Source organism: Podarcis tiliguerta (assembly GCF_965153285.1).
Source record: "Podarcis tiliguerta genome assembly, chromosome: 2".
NCBI lineage: Eukaryota > Metazoa > Chordata > Lepidosauria > Squamata > Lacertidae > Podarcis > Podarcis tiliguerta.
The window spans coordinates 55,390,556-55,407,616 of NC_139535.1; the positions used below are offsets into that span (position 1 = coordinate 55,390,556).

General features: G+C 44.2%; 1 protein-coding gene across 2 annotated transcripts in view; it reads left to right on the forward strand.

The window, feature by feature from the left end:
- Positions 1-17,061, forward strand: part of GRK6 (G protein-coupled receptor kinase 6) — a 33,398-nt gene that overhangs the window by 9,562 nt on the left and 6,775 nt on the right. For both annotated transcript variants that reach the window (XM_083428994.1, XM_083428993.1), the window contains exons 2-15: positions 538-633; positions 6,270-6,382; positions 6,689-6,766; positions 8,129-8,229; positions 9,358-9,450; positions 10,006-10,069; positions 10,604-10,744; positions 11,899-12,089; positions 12,535-12,572; positions 12,699-12,788; positions 14,468-14,676; positions 16,187-16,324; positions 16,438-16,575; positions 16,797-16,931. In XM_083428994.1, coding sequence (XP_083285120.1) covers positions 538-633; positions 6,270-6,382; positions 6,689-6,766; positions 8,129-8,229; positions 9,358-9,450; positions 10,006-10,069; positions 10,604-10,744; positions 11,899-12,089; positions 12,535-12,572; positions 12,699-12,788; positions 14,468-14,676; positions 16,187-16,324; positions 16,438-16,575; positions 16,797-16,931 — 1,625 coding nt within the window. The remainder of the gene's footprint in view (positions 1-537; positions 634-6,269; positions 6,383-6,688; positions 6,767-8,128; positions 8,230-9,357; positions 9,451-10,005; positions 10,070-10,603; positions 10,745-11,898; positions 12,090-12,534; positions 12,573-12,698; positions 12,789-14,467; positions 14,677-16,186; positions 16,325-16,437; positions 16,576-16,796; positions 16,932-17,061) is intronic.

The window sequence follows — 17,061 nt, forward strand, 5'->3', positions numbered from 1 at the left end:
AATTTAGGTATGGCTGTGTCAATAAATTCTTCCTTCTTGGCAATTAGGTATATTTTAATTTAGTCAATCCTGTAATAGGCTTATGTTACAAAATGAATATGGATTTTGAATTTGATGTTTGTAATTTTGTAAAAATTTTTCGGTTTTGGAATCAAGTTTTAAAAAAATTCTTCCTTCTTGGCATTTGGTTACTTGACTGTAATGCGGACTTGTAACTGTGGTATGCAAGACACTCTGAACTATCATATTTCAGTGCATTGTATATCCAGCCAACTGAAGGTTAGCTCAGGGAGACAATCTGTGACCTTAACCAAGTTCTTAACCTGAATATTTGAACTTTTCTGAAATGGTGATGTGGACAGTGCTCAGAAAAGTCTTGGAGCAAATTTGGCCAATTATTTCCTGACCACCTTTAAAAGGAATTCTGATATGACTGAAATGTTAACAACAGAACATCAGAGGGTGAACATACTGATCAGCGTCTGTTCTTGGTTTTCCTGCTGATTCCCCCCCCCCCCCCAATTCTGTGTCATGCAGGTGGAGGAGGAAACCGAAAAGGCAAGAGTAAAAAATGGCGCCAAATGCTACAGTTCCCACACATCAGCCAATGTGAAGATCTTCGGCACACTTTGGGTAAGGAGCATGCTTGCATTGGGGAGATGCTGTCTTCCCTGCTTTCTTGTGTATGGAGTGGAAGTGGCTGGGTTACAAAGAAGCCTTGAGTACTTGGCATAAGATCTTATACATTCACCCTATTGTAAGCTGTGCTTGTTCATATGATTGCCTGATGATGCAGGATTTTGTGGCGGTAGCATTGTCATTACCAAACACTCCTGTGCAATTATTTTGCCTTAGTATTGCATCACCATGACCCTCTGGCAGCATTGTGAGCGGTTCTAGTTCAGTAATAGAGCATATACTTTATATGCATTAAGTCCCAGATGCAGTCTTGGGTATCTGAACTGGGAACTGCCTCTGCTTGAGATGTTGTAGAGTAGCTGCTACTCAAGAGCAGGCAGTATTGGGCTAGATGGACCAGTCATCCAACTTGGTACAAGGTATCTTCATAAGTTCAGGGATGCCTTTCTCCTCTTGCAAAGTTTACCCAATCTTATTTTAAGCAGCTACTTTACTGCTCTCCTTAATTCCACTTGCTTTCCCCTGGGAACCAGTGTTTTTATTCCAGCTGCGTCAAAATCCAAGCAGTCTCCTCTCCCACTTCTATTGGCTTAATCATTCCTGGGGAACTCCAGCCATTTCTTCCCTGATCCCTTTGAAGTGCTTATGAAGTATTGGGGAAAACTGCATGTCAGTTTAGAGCAGGGGTTAGCAACCTTTTTCACCCATGGGCCATTCCACCATCCATCAGACCATGTGGTGGGGCAGACTATATTTTTTTGGGGGGGGGGGCGGAATGAACGAATTCCTATGCCCCACAAATAACCCAGAGATTCATTTTAAATAAAAGCACACATTATACTCATGTAAAAACACCAGGCAGGCCCCACAAATAATCCAGAGATGCATTTTCAATAAAAGGGCACATTCTACTCATGTAAAAACACACTGATTCCCGGACCGTCGGCGGGCCAGACTGAGAAGGCGATTGTGCCGCATCCGGCTCCCAAGCCTTAGGTTGCCTACCCCTGCTTTAGAGCCTGTATTCCTGCTCCAAGTTGGCTTGCTTGCTTCTTTTCTTCCACCTATTAACTGTACAGCTCTTCATCTCTAATTATAGTGAACAAAAAATGGTCATTGAGAAGGCTGTGAGCAGTTAGATGTGGTATGGGAAAACTTGAACTGTTGCCTGGCAAGTTGAAATCATGCAGTCCTCTAGCTTAAGCTTGGTTTCTGAATTGCAATTAAAGCAATTTCTTCTTAAATGCTAGCTGGGGCCTCTTTCACTATCAGGATGGCAGCCCACAGACCTATCCAAGGGGAAAGTTGTTGACTTTCTCTGTAGAGCATCCCTTCAAATCAGGCCTGGGGCGCTTGCAATTCTCCAGATGTTTCTGCTCTTTGACTGTTGACCATGCCGACCAGGGCTAATGGAAGTTGGAGAGGCACATGTTCTCCAGACAGGCTTCAAATTACTGGTGACAAAGGAATTCTTGGGAGTGACAAAATTGTGAAAATAGCCCAAGGTGCAGAAAAGAATGCTGCACAGAGTTTCTTGTTACTGACAGGACTTGCTCAGCCTGGCTCCATTAGAAGCTCTTTGCTATCGGGTGTATGGTAGCTGTACAGATTTCCTTGCAGTTGACAACAGTGGTTCTTGTTCAGAAGATCATGTGCCTTGATACAGCAGTACCATTAATTATTTAAAAAGAGGCCTTTTATAGATGACTTGAATGCTACTCTAAATCAAGATTTATCTGTTAGATTTGGATTTCTTTTGGTGGTGATTATTTCTGGAAGCCCAGCCAGATGGGCGGGGTATAAATATATTATTATTATTATTATTATTATTATTATTATTATTATTATGATGGAATAATGGTGTAAATTATTTTCTAGCACTATAGATTCTTTAAAGAAGAACTGGCAATTTGAATAGGTCTTATGTGGTACTGTTTTTTTTGTGGGGGGGTTTGTAGAAGGATGTTCCTTAATTCTAATAAACATTCAATAGTAACATTGTTACTTTTCAAATTTATAACATCAGGTTATGGGTTTACCATAAAAGGTTACTGAGATAAGTGAGAGAAACTCATTCCATTAAACACTTGATGATTTGCTTACACCCTGGTCATGCGGATTTCTGGGCTACTATTCATAAGACTCTGAATACTGATTTCTGGATTTCATTCAGGCTATTGGCCCATCAAACTCAGCATTTTCTAGACTACACAGACTTAGCAGCTCTTTGGGGTTTCACTTTCCCGACTCTGCCTGGAGATATCGGGGATTGAACCTGGAACCCCCTGCGTGAAAAACATGTGCTTTACCACTGCACTATGGTCCTTTCCCTGAAAGAGCTTAATGTGACCCTTCAGCTCAATGTCCTTTTCAGTTTCTCTCCCTGTATACTTCCCCCTCCCCCTTGTTGATCCAAGCTGGACTATGTCAGGGTTTCCTTGTGTTGTCCACAATAATGCCCAGTTGTGAAGTGGTTTCACTTTAATATTCCATTTCCTTACAATGTTCATTATCTTGTGTTCGATTGAAGATAAAAATCACTGCTGGTTTTCTGCCAGTATTCTAGTGCTGACTCTTGAAACTCGCATTCTTCCTTTATAGCCTAGCCATTTGTCCACTTTGAACTCAGTTGGCCTGGCTTTGTTTGGATAACATTTTTCTCTTTCACTATCTTTGCTCTGGGAAAAGTCCCTGTTATTTTCCTGCCCTCCTTCTATCTCCTTATAGTGTCTAGTTTGCAGCTTGCTAGAACGTTCTTCTGTCATAGTTTGAACAAAATAACTTTGGACATAGTACATTGACTAGGGAGCTGCTGGTTGTCTGGTGTATTGTGTATGTCTGTAAAAACTGGCTGTTCTTAGTAACTGTATGAAGAAGTCCTATTACAGGGGAGTCTGTGGCCCTCTAGATGCTATTAAATTATGGTTTCCATCAACCCTGGCCATTCGTGTTGCTGACTTGGGCTTCTGGGAGTTAAGGTCCAACATTAGTTGGATGGTAGGTTCTCCATCCCTGCCTATGGACTTTCTTTCTCTTTGAAAGAATGGGGGAAACTTGAGATTCCCTACTCTTTTATATTTCTTGTGTTCTAATTTCCTTTCCTCCCTCCCATTATGGAGACCTTGGACCAGGTTGGTTTAACACAGAGCTGCCTGCCTAGAGCAAAGCTCTTGCCTCTACATGGCCTGGGTAGAAAATAATTTTTCTGCAAAAAGTGTCCATTATCCAGGAGAGCTATGAAGAATCCTCTAATCCTGCCAGGCTCTGACCCCTTCACCTTCCTTCATTCAATACACTCATTTCCTGCAAGAGAAGGAAATGGTGCAGTTTGCATATGGCCCCTTCCCCCCCTCTCCACACTTTCTGCATTGGCTTTGTTTTCTTCGACTGTATTCTTACATCAGGAAACCACAGCTTCCTTAGAGCAACTGCTGCACAGAAGAGAACACTTACAACATGCTCCGTAAGAGAGTTGGGGTGGGGTGATTTACAGAAGAACGGCTTCCTGGGAAGTGATGATTAAACTAATTCCACCACAGTGGGTGGGGCCGTGGGCATAGCTGGGGGGGGGGGCAGTGAGGGGCAGTTGCCCCCCATCAATAAAAAGCAATAAACATACATAGCTAACTGAGGTTCTGCCCCCCTAACAAAAGGCCTGTCCCCCCCCCGAAATCCTGGCTACACCTATGGTTGGAGCTACAAAGTACTGCCAGGTTCGTTCAAAATATTGCCAGCTGTGGAAGATAAACAAACCCATAAACTGCAAGAAGCATCATCACAGTTCAGGGACACCAATCAGCCAGGCAAAAGCACTCCAGGACAGTGTGGAGCAGGGATGGGGAAGGGGCATGACATGGGGAGAATCTCAAGGGCAGGGTAGAGGCTTGGTAGGCTGTATTGGCACCTGTGCTTGAGGTTCCTCACCTCCATCATAGGGATGGAAGCATAGCTGGCCTGTTTCCTTCTTGCAAAGTTACAAGGTCCTGGATTTCTGCACACGCCTCTTGATCTGAGCATGAATCTTGATTAGAAGGAGAATTGGGGGCCCTGGAAAGGGATCATTAGCTACACTAGTCAGCCTGTACCCCACAGCCATAACCTACCTCTCCATAACCATTGTGGTTTTTCTGTGTGCTTCAAGAAATTAATAATTAAAGGATTCTGCGAACCCAAAGCACTTGCCTACAGATGGAGACTGCCTACTGCTTCTCCGCATGATATCGCTGTTCTGGCCTCGCTGCCTTCTATTAGCCTCTGCTCATTAATTCTGCCATATCTCTGCATCTTGTGTGAACTAATCGTTCAGTTATACCCAATACAGCTGAATTAAGTTACCCTGAGGAGGCTGACCTGTTGCTTCGCTGTTGATGTCACTTCTCTAGCTTTGTCCCCTTCAGATTAGAAGACATGCCCAGATCAGGGGAAGAGGGCGGAATCCTTTTAACATGATTTAATAATGTCGTTCCTCCTGTGGTGAGAAAGAGAGAGTAAAATTGTTGATCATTGTCTTTCTGTATGAATAATTGAAAGCAATAAAATGTAAATTTCAAAAATAATGTCACTCCTCTTCTCCCTACTCCCTCCAATTAAGTCAGCGATGTGAAGGAGAGGGAACAACACCTCTGGTGTATAGATTTCAGGTTGAGAGCATAAAATCAAGCCATGAAAAATTAACCTAAATTTTGGGATTTGATATGTCTGACTTGTAGTTGTGCCAAGTAACTCCTCTGGTGGACAAGTTGACCTGTCTTTATTATTATAGCCAAAATGGGGAGTGGGGGGACACACCCTCATCCACTCAAACAAACCTATGACGCCCCAAAAGGCAAAAACATGAAAAGAAGCAAGCCTTAAGCTGGTGCCTGATAAGATCTCCCCTCCTCTTCTGAACAAGGGTTAAATAGTCTGTACTTTGATTTAAAATACCAGCAGCACCTTCCTAGGGAGCAATGAGTTGTGGTGATTCTGTCACATAGAAAAAGAAAAAAAAGGTTTATTGATATCCTGCGAGAGAAGATATGCAGCTGTGGATGTTTCCATCCTGCTGCAAAGAGATTTAATATCCCCTTGTATAGATGTGGGGAACTGGGACTTTCCAGATATTGCTGGGCCACAACTTCCATAAATCCTGGTCCCGGCCATGCTGGCTGTGGCTGATGGGGGTTTGGTGTCCAACATCATCAGGAGGGTGACAAGTTCCCCATTCCTGCCATACGAGTTACCAGATATATTGCTTGGAAATTCACTCTCTGCTCCATGATTCAGCTGTGGCCATTCAGGTTCCTAAACTGATAAGCAGTTGAGTGACTTTGCAAAAGCAGTTCCGTGCAGTGGCCAGAAGGAAATGTCAGTTTCTCAAGAGAGCACTTAAATTCTTGAAGATAAAGATTTAACATGAAGATCTTATGGCTAGGAATTAAAATGAGTCAGACACACAGGTTATCTGCTCCATTGAATAGCTTTCAGGACTTGGAATGGACCCTTCTCCTAATCTTTGATTGCTAAAGTGGTTGCTTCAGATCAGATCAAGTAAATTCTTTTGAAAATGGATTTAGTGTCCTCCTCTCTTAAATGTTCCCTGATTGTGGTACGGGTTAGTAGCCGTTGACTAATGCTTCTTCTCTTTTCAGAGCGGGACTACCACAGTTTGTGTGAGAAGCAGCCCATTGGTCGTTTGCTTTTCCGACTGTTTTGTGAAACACGGCTTGAGCTTCTGCGCTGCGTCAAGTTCCTGGATGCTGTGGTAAGCACACCTATGTGAGAACCCCTTCCTGGGGGTTAAGCATGGGAGCTGATTAACTGTAAGTTTTGAAGGAAGGGATCCTGGCATGTGGCCTATTGCAAATCCGAGTTTATGGAGGTGGCTTTATTCTTACCTCATTACTTTCACATTACTCATATTCTGCTCATAGTGGAGTCCGGAATAGGTGTGGTGGTTCTTGGACTATACAAGAATATGTGCTTGATTTGCATCATCTCTGCATTTTTATTCTTGGGAGAGGTATGTAGAATAATTGAATATTGCTTTCTTATCCTCATTCTTACATAGGCAGAATATGAAGTAACACCTGATGAAAAACTAAAAGAGTGTGGTCAGCTCCTGATTGAGACGTATTTGACCCCTAAGGTGAGATTTGCATTAGCTAAAAAGAGGGAAAGTTGCCTTAATGAGAACTGCACTTGCCCTAGACTAAGCTGGGTCAAGGATATGCCTAAATATTACCAACAGGGAGTAAACATTGGTACCTAGGCCTGGCATTAGCTCCCAGCAGGTGTGGGGGGCTGAGAACCTCCTAGGACTTACACCAGGTTTAATTTTAAGTGCCTGGCACGCCAAGAGCTAATACCAAGAAGAAGAAACATCCGCCATGCCCCACAGGCTCTCCCCATAATAGAGCAATACTATGTCTGGAGCGACGAGGGTGGCGCTGTGGGTAAAACCTCAGCACCTAGGACTTGCTGATCGCATGGTCGGCGGTTCGAATCCCCGCGGTGGGGTGCGCTCCCGTCGTTCGGTCCCAGCGCCTGCCAACCTAGCAGTTCGAAAGCACCCCCGGGTGCAAGTAGATAAATAGGGACCGCTTACCAGCGGGAAGGTAAACGGCGTTCCGTGTGCTGCGCTGGCTCGCCAGATGCAGCTTGTCACGCTGGCCACGACCGGAAGTGTCTTCGGACAGCGCAGGCTCCCGGCCTCTAGAGTGAGATGAGCGCACAACCCTAGAGTCTGTCAAGACTGGCCCGTACGGGCAGGGGTACCTTTACCTTTACCTTTTATGTCTGGAGCCAGAGGCATTTGGGAGGAAAGGTAGTAGTGGCAGCATCTGTCCAGCACTTGTCCTTTGACTGCCAGGTACTCGGAAGAAACCAATTATTTGTGCCAGCACTGCTGCCTCCCCAAAGTGCTAACCTGACCCCCCAGCAAGCTTGGCATTATTACAATCTTTTTAAATTTTAAGGGCCTGGTGTTGAAGGAGAAGAACAAGGCCGGGCAGCTGCCATAGTCACACCATGCCACTTTCCCCTGGTGCTGTCCACCCCTGCCACTCTGTAAGCTCATTGGGGGTCACCCCAGGATGGTGCTTAGGAGGGACCCAGAGGCACCTAGCCCAGGATCTCCTTCAAACCTGGTGCTGAACTTGACTCTACCAGTCCATTAGTAGTACCTTCACCATGGTGATGCCCCAAATTTGGAACAGCTTCTTACATGAAGGGCACTTCGTGCTAACTTCATTGACATTCCAGGGTCAGACTCAGGCCTTCCTGGTTTCCCCAGACATTTATGAATACTTAGTTGCTGCAATAATGAATATGTAATTATTGTGGTTGGATCTGATTATCTGTTCTCGCTATTCATTGTTTTCTTGTATTGTTGGTTGCATTAATAATGTTGTTACCTGCTCTGGGATTTATGGGAAGGGCAGGATATAAATTCATAGGTATTAAAAACAACAGAACTCTGATTTCCCTGTCTGATCCTATCTATCCTCAGGGTGTGGATCATGTGCCTGAAGTGCCCTCGGAGTTAGTAAATCTGTGTTCTAAGCGACTGGAGCAGGAACCGGGTAAAGAGCTCTTTAAGGAATCTACCAAGTGAGTGGGGGGATTGGGAGGAATTTGTTTCATAATGTGCACAATTCCCAGAACAGTGGTCACTGATTATCTAGTAGGGGCTAACTTTGCATACAACCTGTTGCATCTGTAAGTGGGTTGTCACCAGCAAGCCTTGGAATTCATTGCTTGGAATTCATGTACTGTTTATTTCCCTGCTGTAGGAGAGCCAGTGGGTGCCATGTTGTGTATAGGCGGCTTATAAGGCTTAATAAATATTAATATTTGAGTTGCTAGAAGGCTTACCCTGCTCTTGATGGTGAATGGAAAAGGAGTCACCCCAGCCTGTTGTGATGCTCCTTTTGGCTTGTATTCTATCTCCCTTGGGAACAATGTACTTTCATTAGAAGTCCCAGGGCATAGTCTGAAGGCACATGATGCAGCAGCCTTTGCTGAAGCCAGGCAGGTATTATCTGGTCAATACCTAGATGGAAGACTGGCTGCCTGAGAGCCATATGTATACCATCTTGATTTCAGTAGAAGAAAGGCAGGGTTTAAATAAGAAAGACCTACCTTTAAAACATCTCTCACTACCTTGGCAGCAAATATCAGACCAGGCTTGGATGATTGCAGATCACATTGTGGTGGCACTTTGTACTGATGGTAGTGGTGGTGCTTGGAAGCTGTGGCAGTATCAAAATGAATCTTCTTAAAAGTGAGCCTTGTCTAGAGTTCCCTGTCTTTGTGCTCTTCATCTTGCTGCATTTGCCCATATAATTCAGATTTCTGGCCCCAGGTCTTGCTGCTGCAGCTGTGCAAAAAGCTCTGGCAGTGACCTACGTGGCCGTGGTGTATGAACAAAGAGCCTGTGATCTGGAGCCCTGCTTTCTCTGGCAGCCTCTGAAAAGGGAAGTAACCATCATATTCCTTCCTATTGCTCTCCAGATTGGATAGTATGTTGCCTGAGCCTTCTCAATGTCTGCTGTCTCTGGCAGTCTCCTCGCCTTATGATCCAAGAGCTTGCCAAATCCCTTGAAGCATCTCAAGCTTTAAAACTTGATGTTCATTTCAGCTTTTTTTTCTCCCAGAGGTGCCACATGTTCTGTTCTCTTTATTTTGTGGCATAGGGAAACCTCACTGTTTCTGATGGGTTCCGCTTCCTTCCTCTAGGCTCATCCATGACTACCTTAGTGTGGCACCTTTTGCTGACTACCTTGACAGCATCTACTTCAACCGTTTCCTGCAATGGAAATACCTGGAAAGGTAAAGCTCCACTTTGCTATGGGATCAGAGATAGGTGTAGCTTTGCTTTTCAACCTAATACCCTTTTGCACATTGTAAAGAACACATTTCATGCCCTTGATACTTTCACTGATAAGTGAAAGAGAAAATGCTAGCTGGTGACTCCTGGTCATATAGTGAGAACAAGTCCTCTTCAAGATCAGTTTTTGCTTTTCATTTTGTCAGCCTTGAAACTTGCTAACCATGTAGTCTTAATCCATGCTATATTCTAGTTCATCAAGCTTGTGTGTATACTATGCCTTGCATAAACTGCAGAACAACGGGCTGAATCCAGCACTTTCCATGTGTGAGTGAAACATGTATGCTTGTGTAGTGAGACTTCACTTTCCTCTGCTCTTTCTTGACTCCTCTCCTTTGCAGGCCCCCAGAATCTGCTCCAGAGGGTTGACAGAAGTCTGCTCACACCACGTTGGATTCTGCCCAAAAGCAGTTTTACACTGAGTGCATAGGGGAGCAGGATAACCTTTTTAGTGGACTACTTTCAGTTCATTCTCGTTTCCTCTGTTCTCTTCTTAGGCGGCATGTGACCAAGAACACTTTCCGCCAGTATCGCGTACTAGGAAAGGGAGGCTTTGGAGAGGTATGTAGTCTGAGCAATGCAGAGAAGGTAGCCCCACATCTGCTTTCAAGAATCTATAGAGCATGGCATATTTTTCTCTCACAGAATGAGTCCTATATGAAGGGACTCTTGGTCACCTAAGATGCTGATATCTAGAAATATTAGCTGAATGTTGGGTGGCATGTTTCTGACTGCTGTGTTAAGTATCTTTTATGCTCCCAAGTTTTACATGCAGCGCTTCACAAGCAGGAGAATACTAGGAGTGATTCAACATGACTGAGTCCTTCAACCATTCATTTGGGATTTGATTCTGAGCTCTGAGTTTGTCACCTTCTTGTTACAGCAACATGACAGGGAACCAATTTTTCCAGTGAAAGTTGGGGCTTTCATGGTGTGCCGCAATAAACCATTTACTTAATCTCTATGGTACCACATCACTTTTGCTTTCAGTGAGAGTAATGATTTCGGGATCCAATAACCCCCTTATCAGAACTTATATACTCCAAGAGTTACCTGCCCTATTGTCATTTATTTGGTTTTTTTTCTTCCCTCAAGGTGTGTGCTTGCCAGGTGCGGGCCACCGGGAAGATGTACGCCTGCAAGAAGCTTGAGAAAAAGCGGATAAAAAAGCGGAAGGGGGAAGCCATGGCCTTGAATGAGAAGCAAATACTGGAGAAAGTGAACAGTAGGTTTGTAGTAAGTACATAGGAACTGCTTTACTTCTGCACTGAGGCTGAGACAGAATGTGGCCATGTCTTTGACTCTCTCACCCTGGTGAAGCAATCTTGACTAATTCAGGAGAGGACTGCAATATGTGGAATCTTACCCAGATGGCAAGAAAAGCATAAGGCTGTTGGACTTACATTTCTGGGCCACAAGTCTGCATTACTGCATTTGCAGACTAGGATCTGGCTGTATGGAGATCCCTTTAGTAATAACCAGCTCATGCAGGTTCTTCACTTACCGGGGATGTTGTGGGGAAGATGCAGGGAATCAGTCTTTTTCATACAATATTATGCAGAACACTTTCTCTCTTAAGGATTAATGCATGACCACAAATGTGCCATAGCTGCTTTTCCATGGCTTTGTCTCACACTGCCACTGCAGCACTTGAAAATTATGGTCCTATGAGCAGGGCCAGTTTTGTGGGCCTTTCCCACTCAGTTGTCTGCCTCTTTTAGCCAGGCGACTATCAGGAGGGAGGAACCTACACAGTTGACTTTGCTCACATAATGCTGGGCTGTCAAAATATTGCTATTGTATGGCATGAAACAATGGGGAACCCGTCTATGAAAGGATTGTGATGATATAATAAAAGTACATTACTCTGGGGTCTTGCTGGATTTGACTGTCTCACTGAAGGGGGCGAGAGTAATAAGGGGATAGTGCTTCATTTAGTGCATTTCCCCCAGCCTGGTAGCCTCCATATTTTTTCAACTACAACTCCCATCAGCTCTTTGCTAATCAGGAATGCTGGGAATTATAGCCCAAAATATTTGAAGGGTACTGAGTCGGGGAAGGCTGCTCCAATGGCTGTAAAGTGCCCTGGCATCAGTTGTAGCTCTGCCATTCTTTGTTCTCTCCATCTGCAACTCACTATCATGTCGAGTCCCATCGCTATTAACCCTACTCCCTCCATACTTTTCAGCTCCTCCTCACCTCTTACCCAAAAAGCTTCATGCAAAGTTAACTCTTCCTCTACGGGATACATAAATTATCCTGCATCTTGCTTTGAGCGTCTATTTTGTCGTGTATAGCTGGTGCAGAATTGTGCCAGTTGTGTGTAGGTGCTATGCTGTGCTTGGCTGTTCTGCTTTTCTAGTGGTTGACTTGGCTTGCTTGTGTTGTAGGTGAGTCTGGCCTATGCATATGAAACAAAAGACGCCTTGTGCTTGGTCCTGACTCTCATGAATGGAGGGGACCTGAAGTTCCACATTTACCACATGGGAGAAGCCGGTTTTGAGGAGCCACGGGCTGTTTTCTACGCTGCTGAAATCTGCTGTGGCTTGGAAGACCTCCACCATGAGAGGATAGTGTACAGGTGGGAACAGTCTTTTCTCCCAGGTGTAGCTGGGGTTCACACTGGGGTTTTATGTTAACAAGGATTTGTGCAGTATCTTAAGCACTGCTACTATATTGTAAAAGCAGTTGTTCAGAATTTAGCGAGGAAACCTCTGAGGCAGGACTAGTTTCCCAGAACTCACCAGCACAGGTTTTCATTCTCCTTCCAAGCTGAGAATCCAAAACATATCAGACTCTCATTAATGCCCAAGTGGAAGAAAGAAGGGGGGGAAATTGTGCTGGGAAAGTGGCCCTGCCTCACAAATTTCCCATATGTGAAAGGTATGGCTATATAGTTCATATTTTCCTGTGATATTGGCATCACTAATTCTTGCTTATATGTTTTATGGTGCTTCTCCTCTGCTAGTCCTGGAGAAGCAACCCATTGAGGTCTATGTCTTACACAATCTATTTTCCTCCATCAGGGACCTGAAGCCAGAAAATATATTGTTGGATGACCATGGTGAGTAAATGTCTGTTCTAAACACTCTGGCTTCACTGCTATCTGCAGTTTTTATATCAGATTTTGTTCTGGGTTGAGGGAAATCTGCAAACTGCACACTTGCATGACTCACTTTCCTTTGATAAGGTCACATCCGCATTTCTGACCTGGGCCTCGCAGTTTATGTTCCGGAGGGACAGACGATAAAAGGTCGGGTGGGAACAGTTGGCTACATGGGTGAGTATGCAAGAAATGCCCTGTTGAATTGACTGGGTTCAACATGGAGACCATGAAATGCAGCAGCCAAGGACTCTGGGTAAAAGCAATATCTTGTCAAAGTTTGCAGTTCAGAACAATGGTGGGTGCTATTGTAGTATGTTGGAAATCCAGTGAAACTTAAACCCTAGGTTCAACATTCTGGTAAGATATTAGTCTCCTAAGAAGTTAAATTATCAGTTAAATCTTTAAGTTTGACTCAGAAAGTGCATTTGTCTTCATTGCTGTGTAATCCATTTCACTACTTCTATTTTGGCAATACCTTACTTGGTCCTAAGCATTCCTTCTCTTCAATTATATTTGGACCCTAAGTTTTGTAGGAAATTAGATGGAGGTGAATCAATTCTTTTTACAGTGCTTATAAAACAAACAAGCTCCTATTGTTTCTGCAAAGCTGTATTTTGTACGCTTTGGGACTAACATTTTCCTGGTGTCCAAAGAGCAGCAGTCTAGATAACAAAATTGTGCAAGAATTGGCAAGAACAAGGATGCTTTAGATTGGGTAGAACTGGCAAAGTAAGCAGAGTTCAGTGTTGCTGTTGACTTGTGGTGCCATGTTCTGTACAAATTATTTCCTGTTACTGCAAGCCAAAAACCTGGTGGTGGTTAAAGTACAGTATTGGTATGGTGCCAGTTAGCCTACATTCACTTAATTAGTATATTTTGGTAGATGTTCTACAGACATTGACTCTTCCTTGCATTGTTTGGCTGGAGGGGGGGGGAAAGATGGTATTTGAGGCATTGTTGGGCAGTGTGGAAGGATGAAGGGAGGAATTAAACATCATGCTCTGTTGAACTTTCCATCTGCACAACCTTTTAAGTTTGCCAGATGCACCAACCTCCTCTGTTCTGGGGGTTCTCCCATCTCCTCCTCCCACCAAGTTTGAAGAATGCTTGGGCAGGGACAAAACTAGGCTTTATTCACCCAGGTCAAAGACCCAGTTTGGCACACCCACATGCATTTGCTCGCGCATGCACACACACACACACACACACACACACAGAGGAAGCCTCAGTGGCACCCCTCTGGAGGCTTCACCTGGGGCGAAAACCTGGCTAGCCGCCACCACCACGCCATAGCTACAGCTCTGGATTTTTTGGGGGGAGGGGGAGCACTTTCACCCAGTGGAAGACCTTGCACAGGGCTTCTGCTTATGGGGAATCATTAGGTGAATCCTGCCAAAGACTAAAGTATATTACAAAGGTGTACATGATGAGATGGCTCCTCTTTGTGGCACATCACTGAACCCTGGCTTGGGGACTGTGTTAAGCATTCCCTTTCCTGCCTGCTTCTTCTTCTTAAAGCACTTACAAGTACTGTACTTTACACTGCCACTACATTAAACATGAGATTTGGAATTGCACTTGGCAACTAGCGTAAGTCTGACCAGTTCTATTGAGCTCATAGCTAGCTGCCTGAACATTGGTCCACCTAGCTCAATATTATCTATGTTGATGGGCAGTGGCTCACTAGAGTTAGTTTTTTCCAGCTGTACTTGGAGATACTAGGATGTGAATCTGGGACCTGTTGTGTGCAAACTGTGTTCGCCTTCACTGAGCTACAAACTCTCCCTTAACACTCAGCACCATGCATTTGAAGAATATCCACAGGCCTGTTCAAATGGTTCTTACTTTTGCAGCTCCTGAAGTTGTGAAGAATGAGCGGTACACATTCAGCCCTGACTGGTGGGCCTTAGGATGCTTGCTATATGAGATGATTGAGGGCCAGTCTCCATTTCAGCAGCGCAGGAAGAAGATTAAGCGCGAAGAAGTAGAACGCCTGGTGAAGGATGTGCAGGAAGAGTACTCTGAGAAGTTCTCACCTGCTTCCCGTTCTCTCTGCTCCATGGTACATATATTGTCTCATCCTTAAGCTAGTTACCCTCCTTTTAGCTTTTAAAAGGGGTGCCTGCTCACCTCTAAGTGGGCTCTGGGTACGTTGAGAAAGCTGTACCTGCTCACTGGAAACTAACTTCAGAGTAGTGCAGTACACCATAACTTTTGTTTTGCTACTAGATCTCATTTTGTGTATATGACTTCTCCAGAGCCAGGTGCAGCCAGGAAATCAAGGCAGTGAACCTTTGTGAAATGAACAAAAATTGTAAAAATACTTCTCTTCAGGGCAGTTGTAGCTTGGTAGCAGTTTAGTGTCAGACTCAGAAAACATCATCTCATCTGTACTCACTAGTTCTTCATTCCTCTTCAACCTGGCTCCTGGAACATTTGTATTTTCAATAAGAGTAGGGTATGGTGCAGTATGGCCTAGCTGCAACTGTGACATGAATCTAGATCCCTTCCTAGATTACCTACCTACCTGGCATCAAGCAGTTTAATATTTTAAGCTTTTCCTTGTCCCATCCTGTTAATTTATTCTCTCAGTTAGCTTATTGGAGCTTAAGCAATTGAAGGAAACCTCAATCATAACCAGTGCAGAGGGTTTCATTCAAGCAGGAGGTCTCTGAAGTGTCAGTTACCCATTAAATACACATCAATAGTTTCAAAAATCCCTTCTCGTTTTTGAGTAAATGTAAAAAGATTGGTAGAAGAACTAAGGGTCGGGTATGAAATCATGTGAGTGCTGTGTCCCAGTCATCAATCTTGTTGCATACATAACAGTCTCAGATGTTTGGAAGAATTAGCAAGCCTTATTTACTTCTTTCCTCCACACTATAACTCACTTTACATAGCTAAGAGTTTTTGCATCTTGCAAGAGGCTTGAATAAGCAATGGTTGGGAGGGAGGTTGCTTGCTCATGTAAGAAACTTTTATGTCCTTCAATATGCAGATTGATGTTTAAAATAATGCATGCTTCTTGTGATTATCCAGGATACCCTAGAATGCAACTATTGGACTAGACCCTTCCCCTCCAGCAGCCTTCTTTTGTCTATCAGTGTACAAGATACATTCATTCTGTATTGTAACTTCTGTGGATTGTTGTCTTAAAGCCGTGGGATTTCTGACTGGCTAGTGGAAGACGGGGTATAAGTCTCAGAAATAAAGCAACAGGGATCCTTCTTGCTGTTTACTGCCTTTGAAAGTGCTGAGAACCCTGAGCAAATAAGGGCATAATATTAAAACAAATCCTCCCAGATTATTTTGATGTCTTTTTACTTTAGAGTTGTCATATGTGGGGATTTAGAAGGCCGTTTTATTCAGTTATTCCTAACCAGTAACTTAAGCTGTGTTTCGGGTTCAGTTGAAAAGAACCCCATTCTACCAATAATGGTTCAAGTTCTGTTCCAGAATATTGTTCAGAAATAACATTTTAAGCAATTTTCAGCTTAGGTCTGTTGCCCTTTGTAGCTAAAGCCTTCTGGCAGTACAGAGGCTTTGGTGTGACACCCTGTGCTATGTTACAGCTCCTGTGTAAAGACCCACTGGAAAGGCTGGGATGTCGAGGTGCTGGTGCTCAGGAAGTGAAAGAGCACCCTCTCTTTAAACACTTGAATTTCAAGCGGTTGGAAGCAGGGATGCTCGACCCACCATTCAAACCCGATGTGAGTTCAGAATGCATGTGTGTAGCAGAGTCTTCCTCGTACCACCTGTTGGTTGTGTTCAGGTGTAGGAGAATAGCCCTTTCATTGCTCTCCTTTTTCTGCATTCTTCTTAGCCCCAGGCTATTTATTGCAAGGATGTATTGGACATTGAACAATTCTCTACAGTCAAGGGGGTAGAGCTGGAGCCCACCGACCATGACTTCTACCATAAGTTTGCAACAGGAAGCGTCCCTATTCCCTGGCAGAATGAGGTAGGTGCTCTTCTACTCTTCAGGAGAATTTCTGCTTCTGATGGGAAGACACGCTGAGTCATCTGCACTTGGGGGTGGGGTGCAAAGCTGTTCCATAACTGACTGGCTGAGGTATTGTATAAGTAGCTAATTTGGGACAAGTGTCATGGAGACACCCTGTCAATGAGGACCTGAGGAGGGAAGACCAATAGTGAGCTCGTCATCTTTTTATTCTCCCCTAGATGATAGACACAGAGTGTTTCAAAGAGCTGAATGTTTTTGGTTCAGATGGAGCCATACCGCCTGATCTGGACTGGAAGGGACAGCAACCCATCCAGCCCAAAAAGGGTCTCCTCCAACGTCTCTTCAGCAGACAGGTAACTTGCCTGAAATGTGGGAAGCAGGTTTGTCTTGACATGGGGATCAGAAACCAGTTCTGGGATGCTCTCTGCCCTCTTTTTGCACTGCACAGGGCTGGCCAATCCATGGGGCAAAATGAAGGAATTT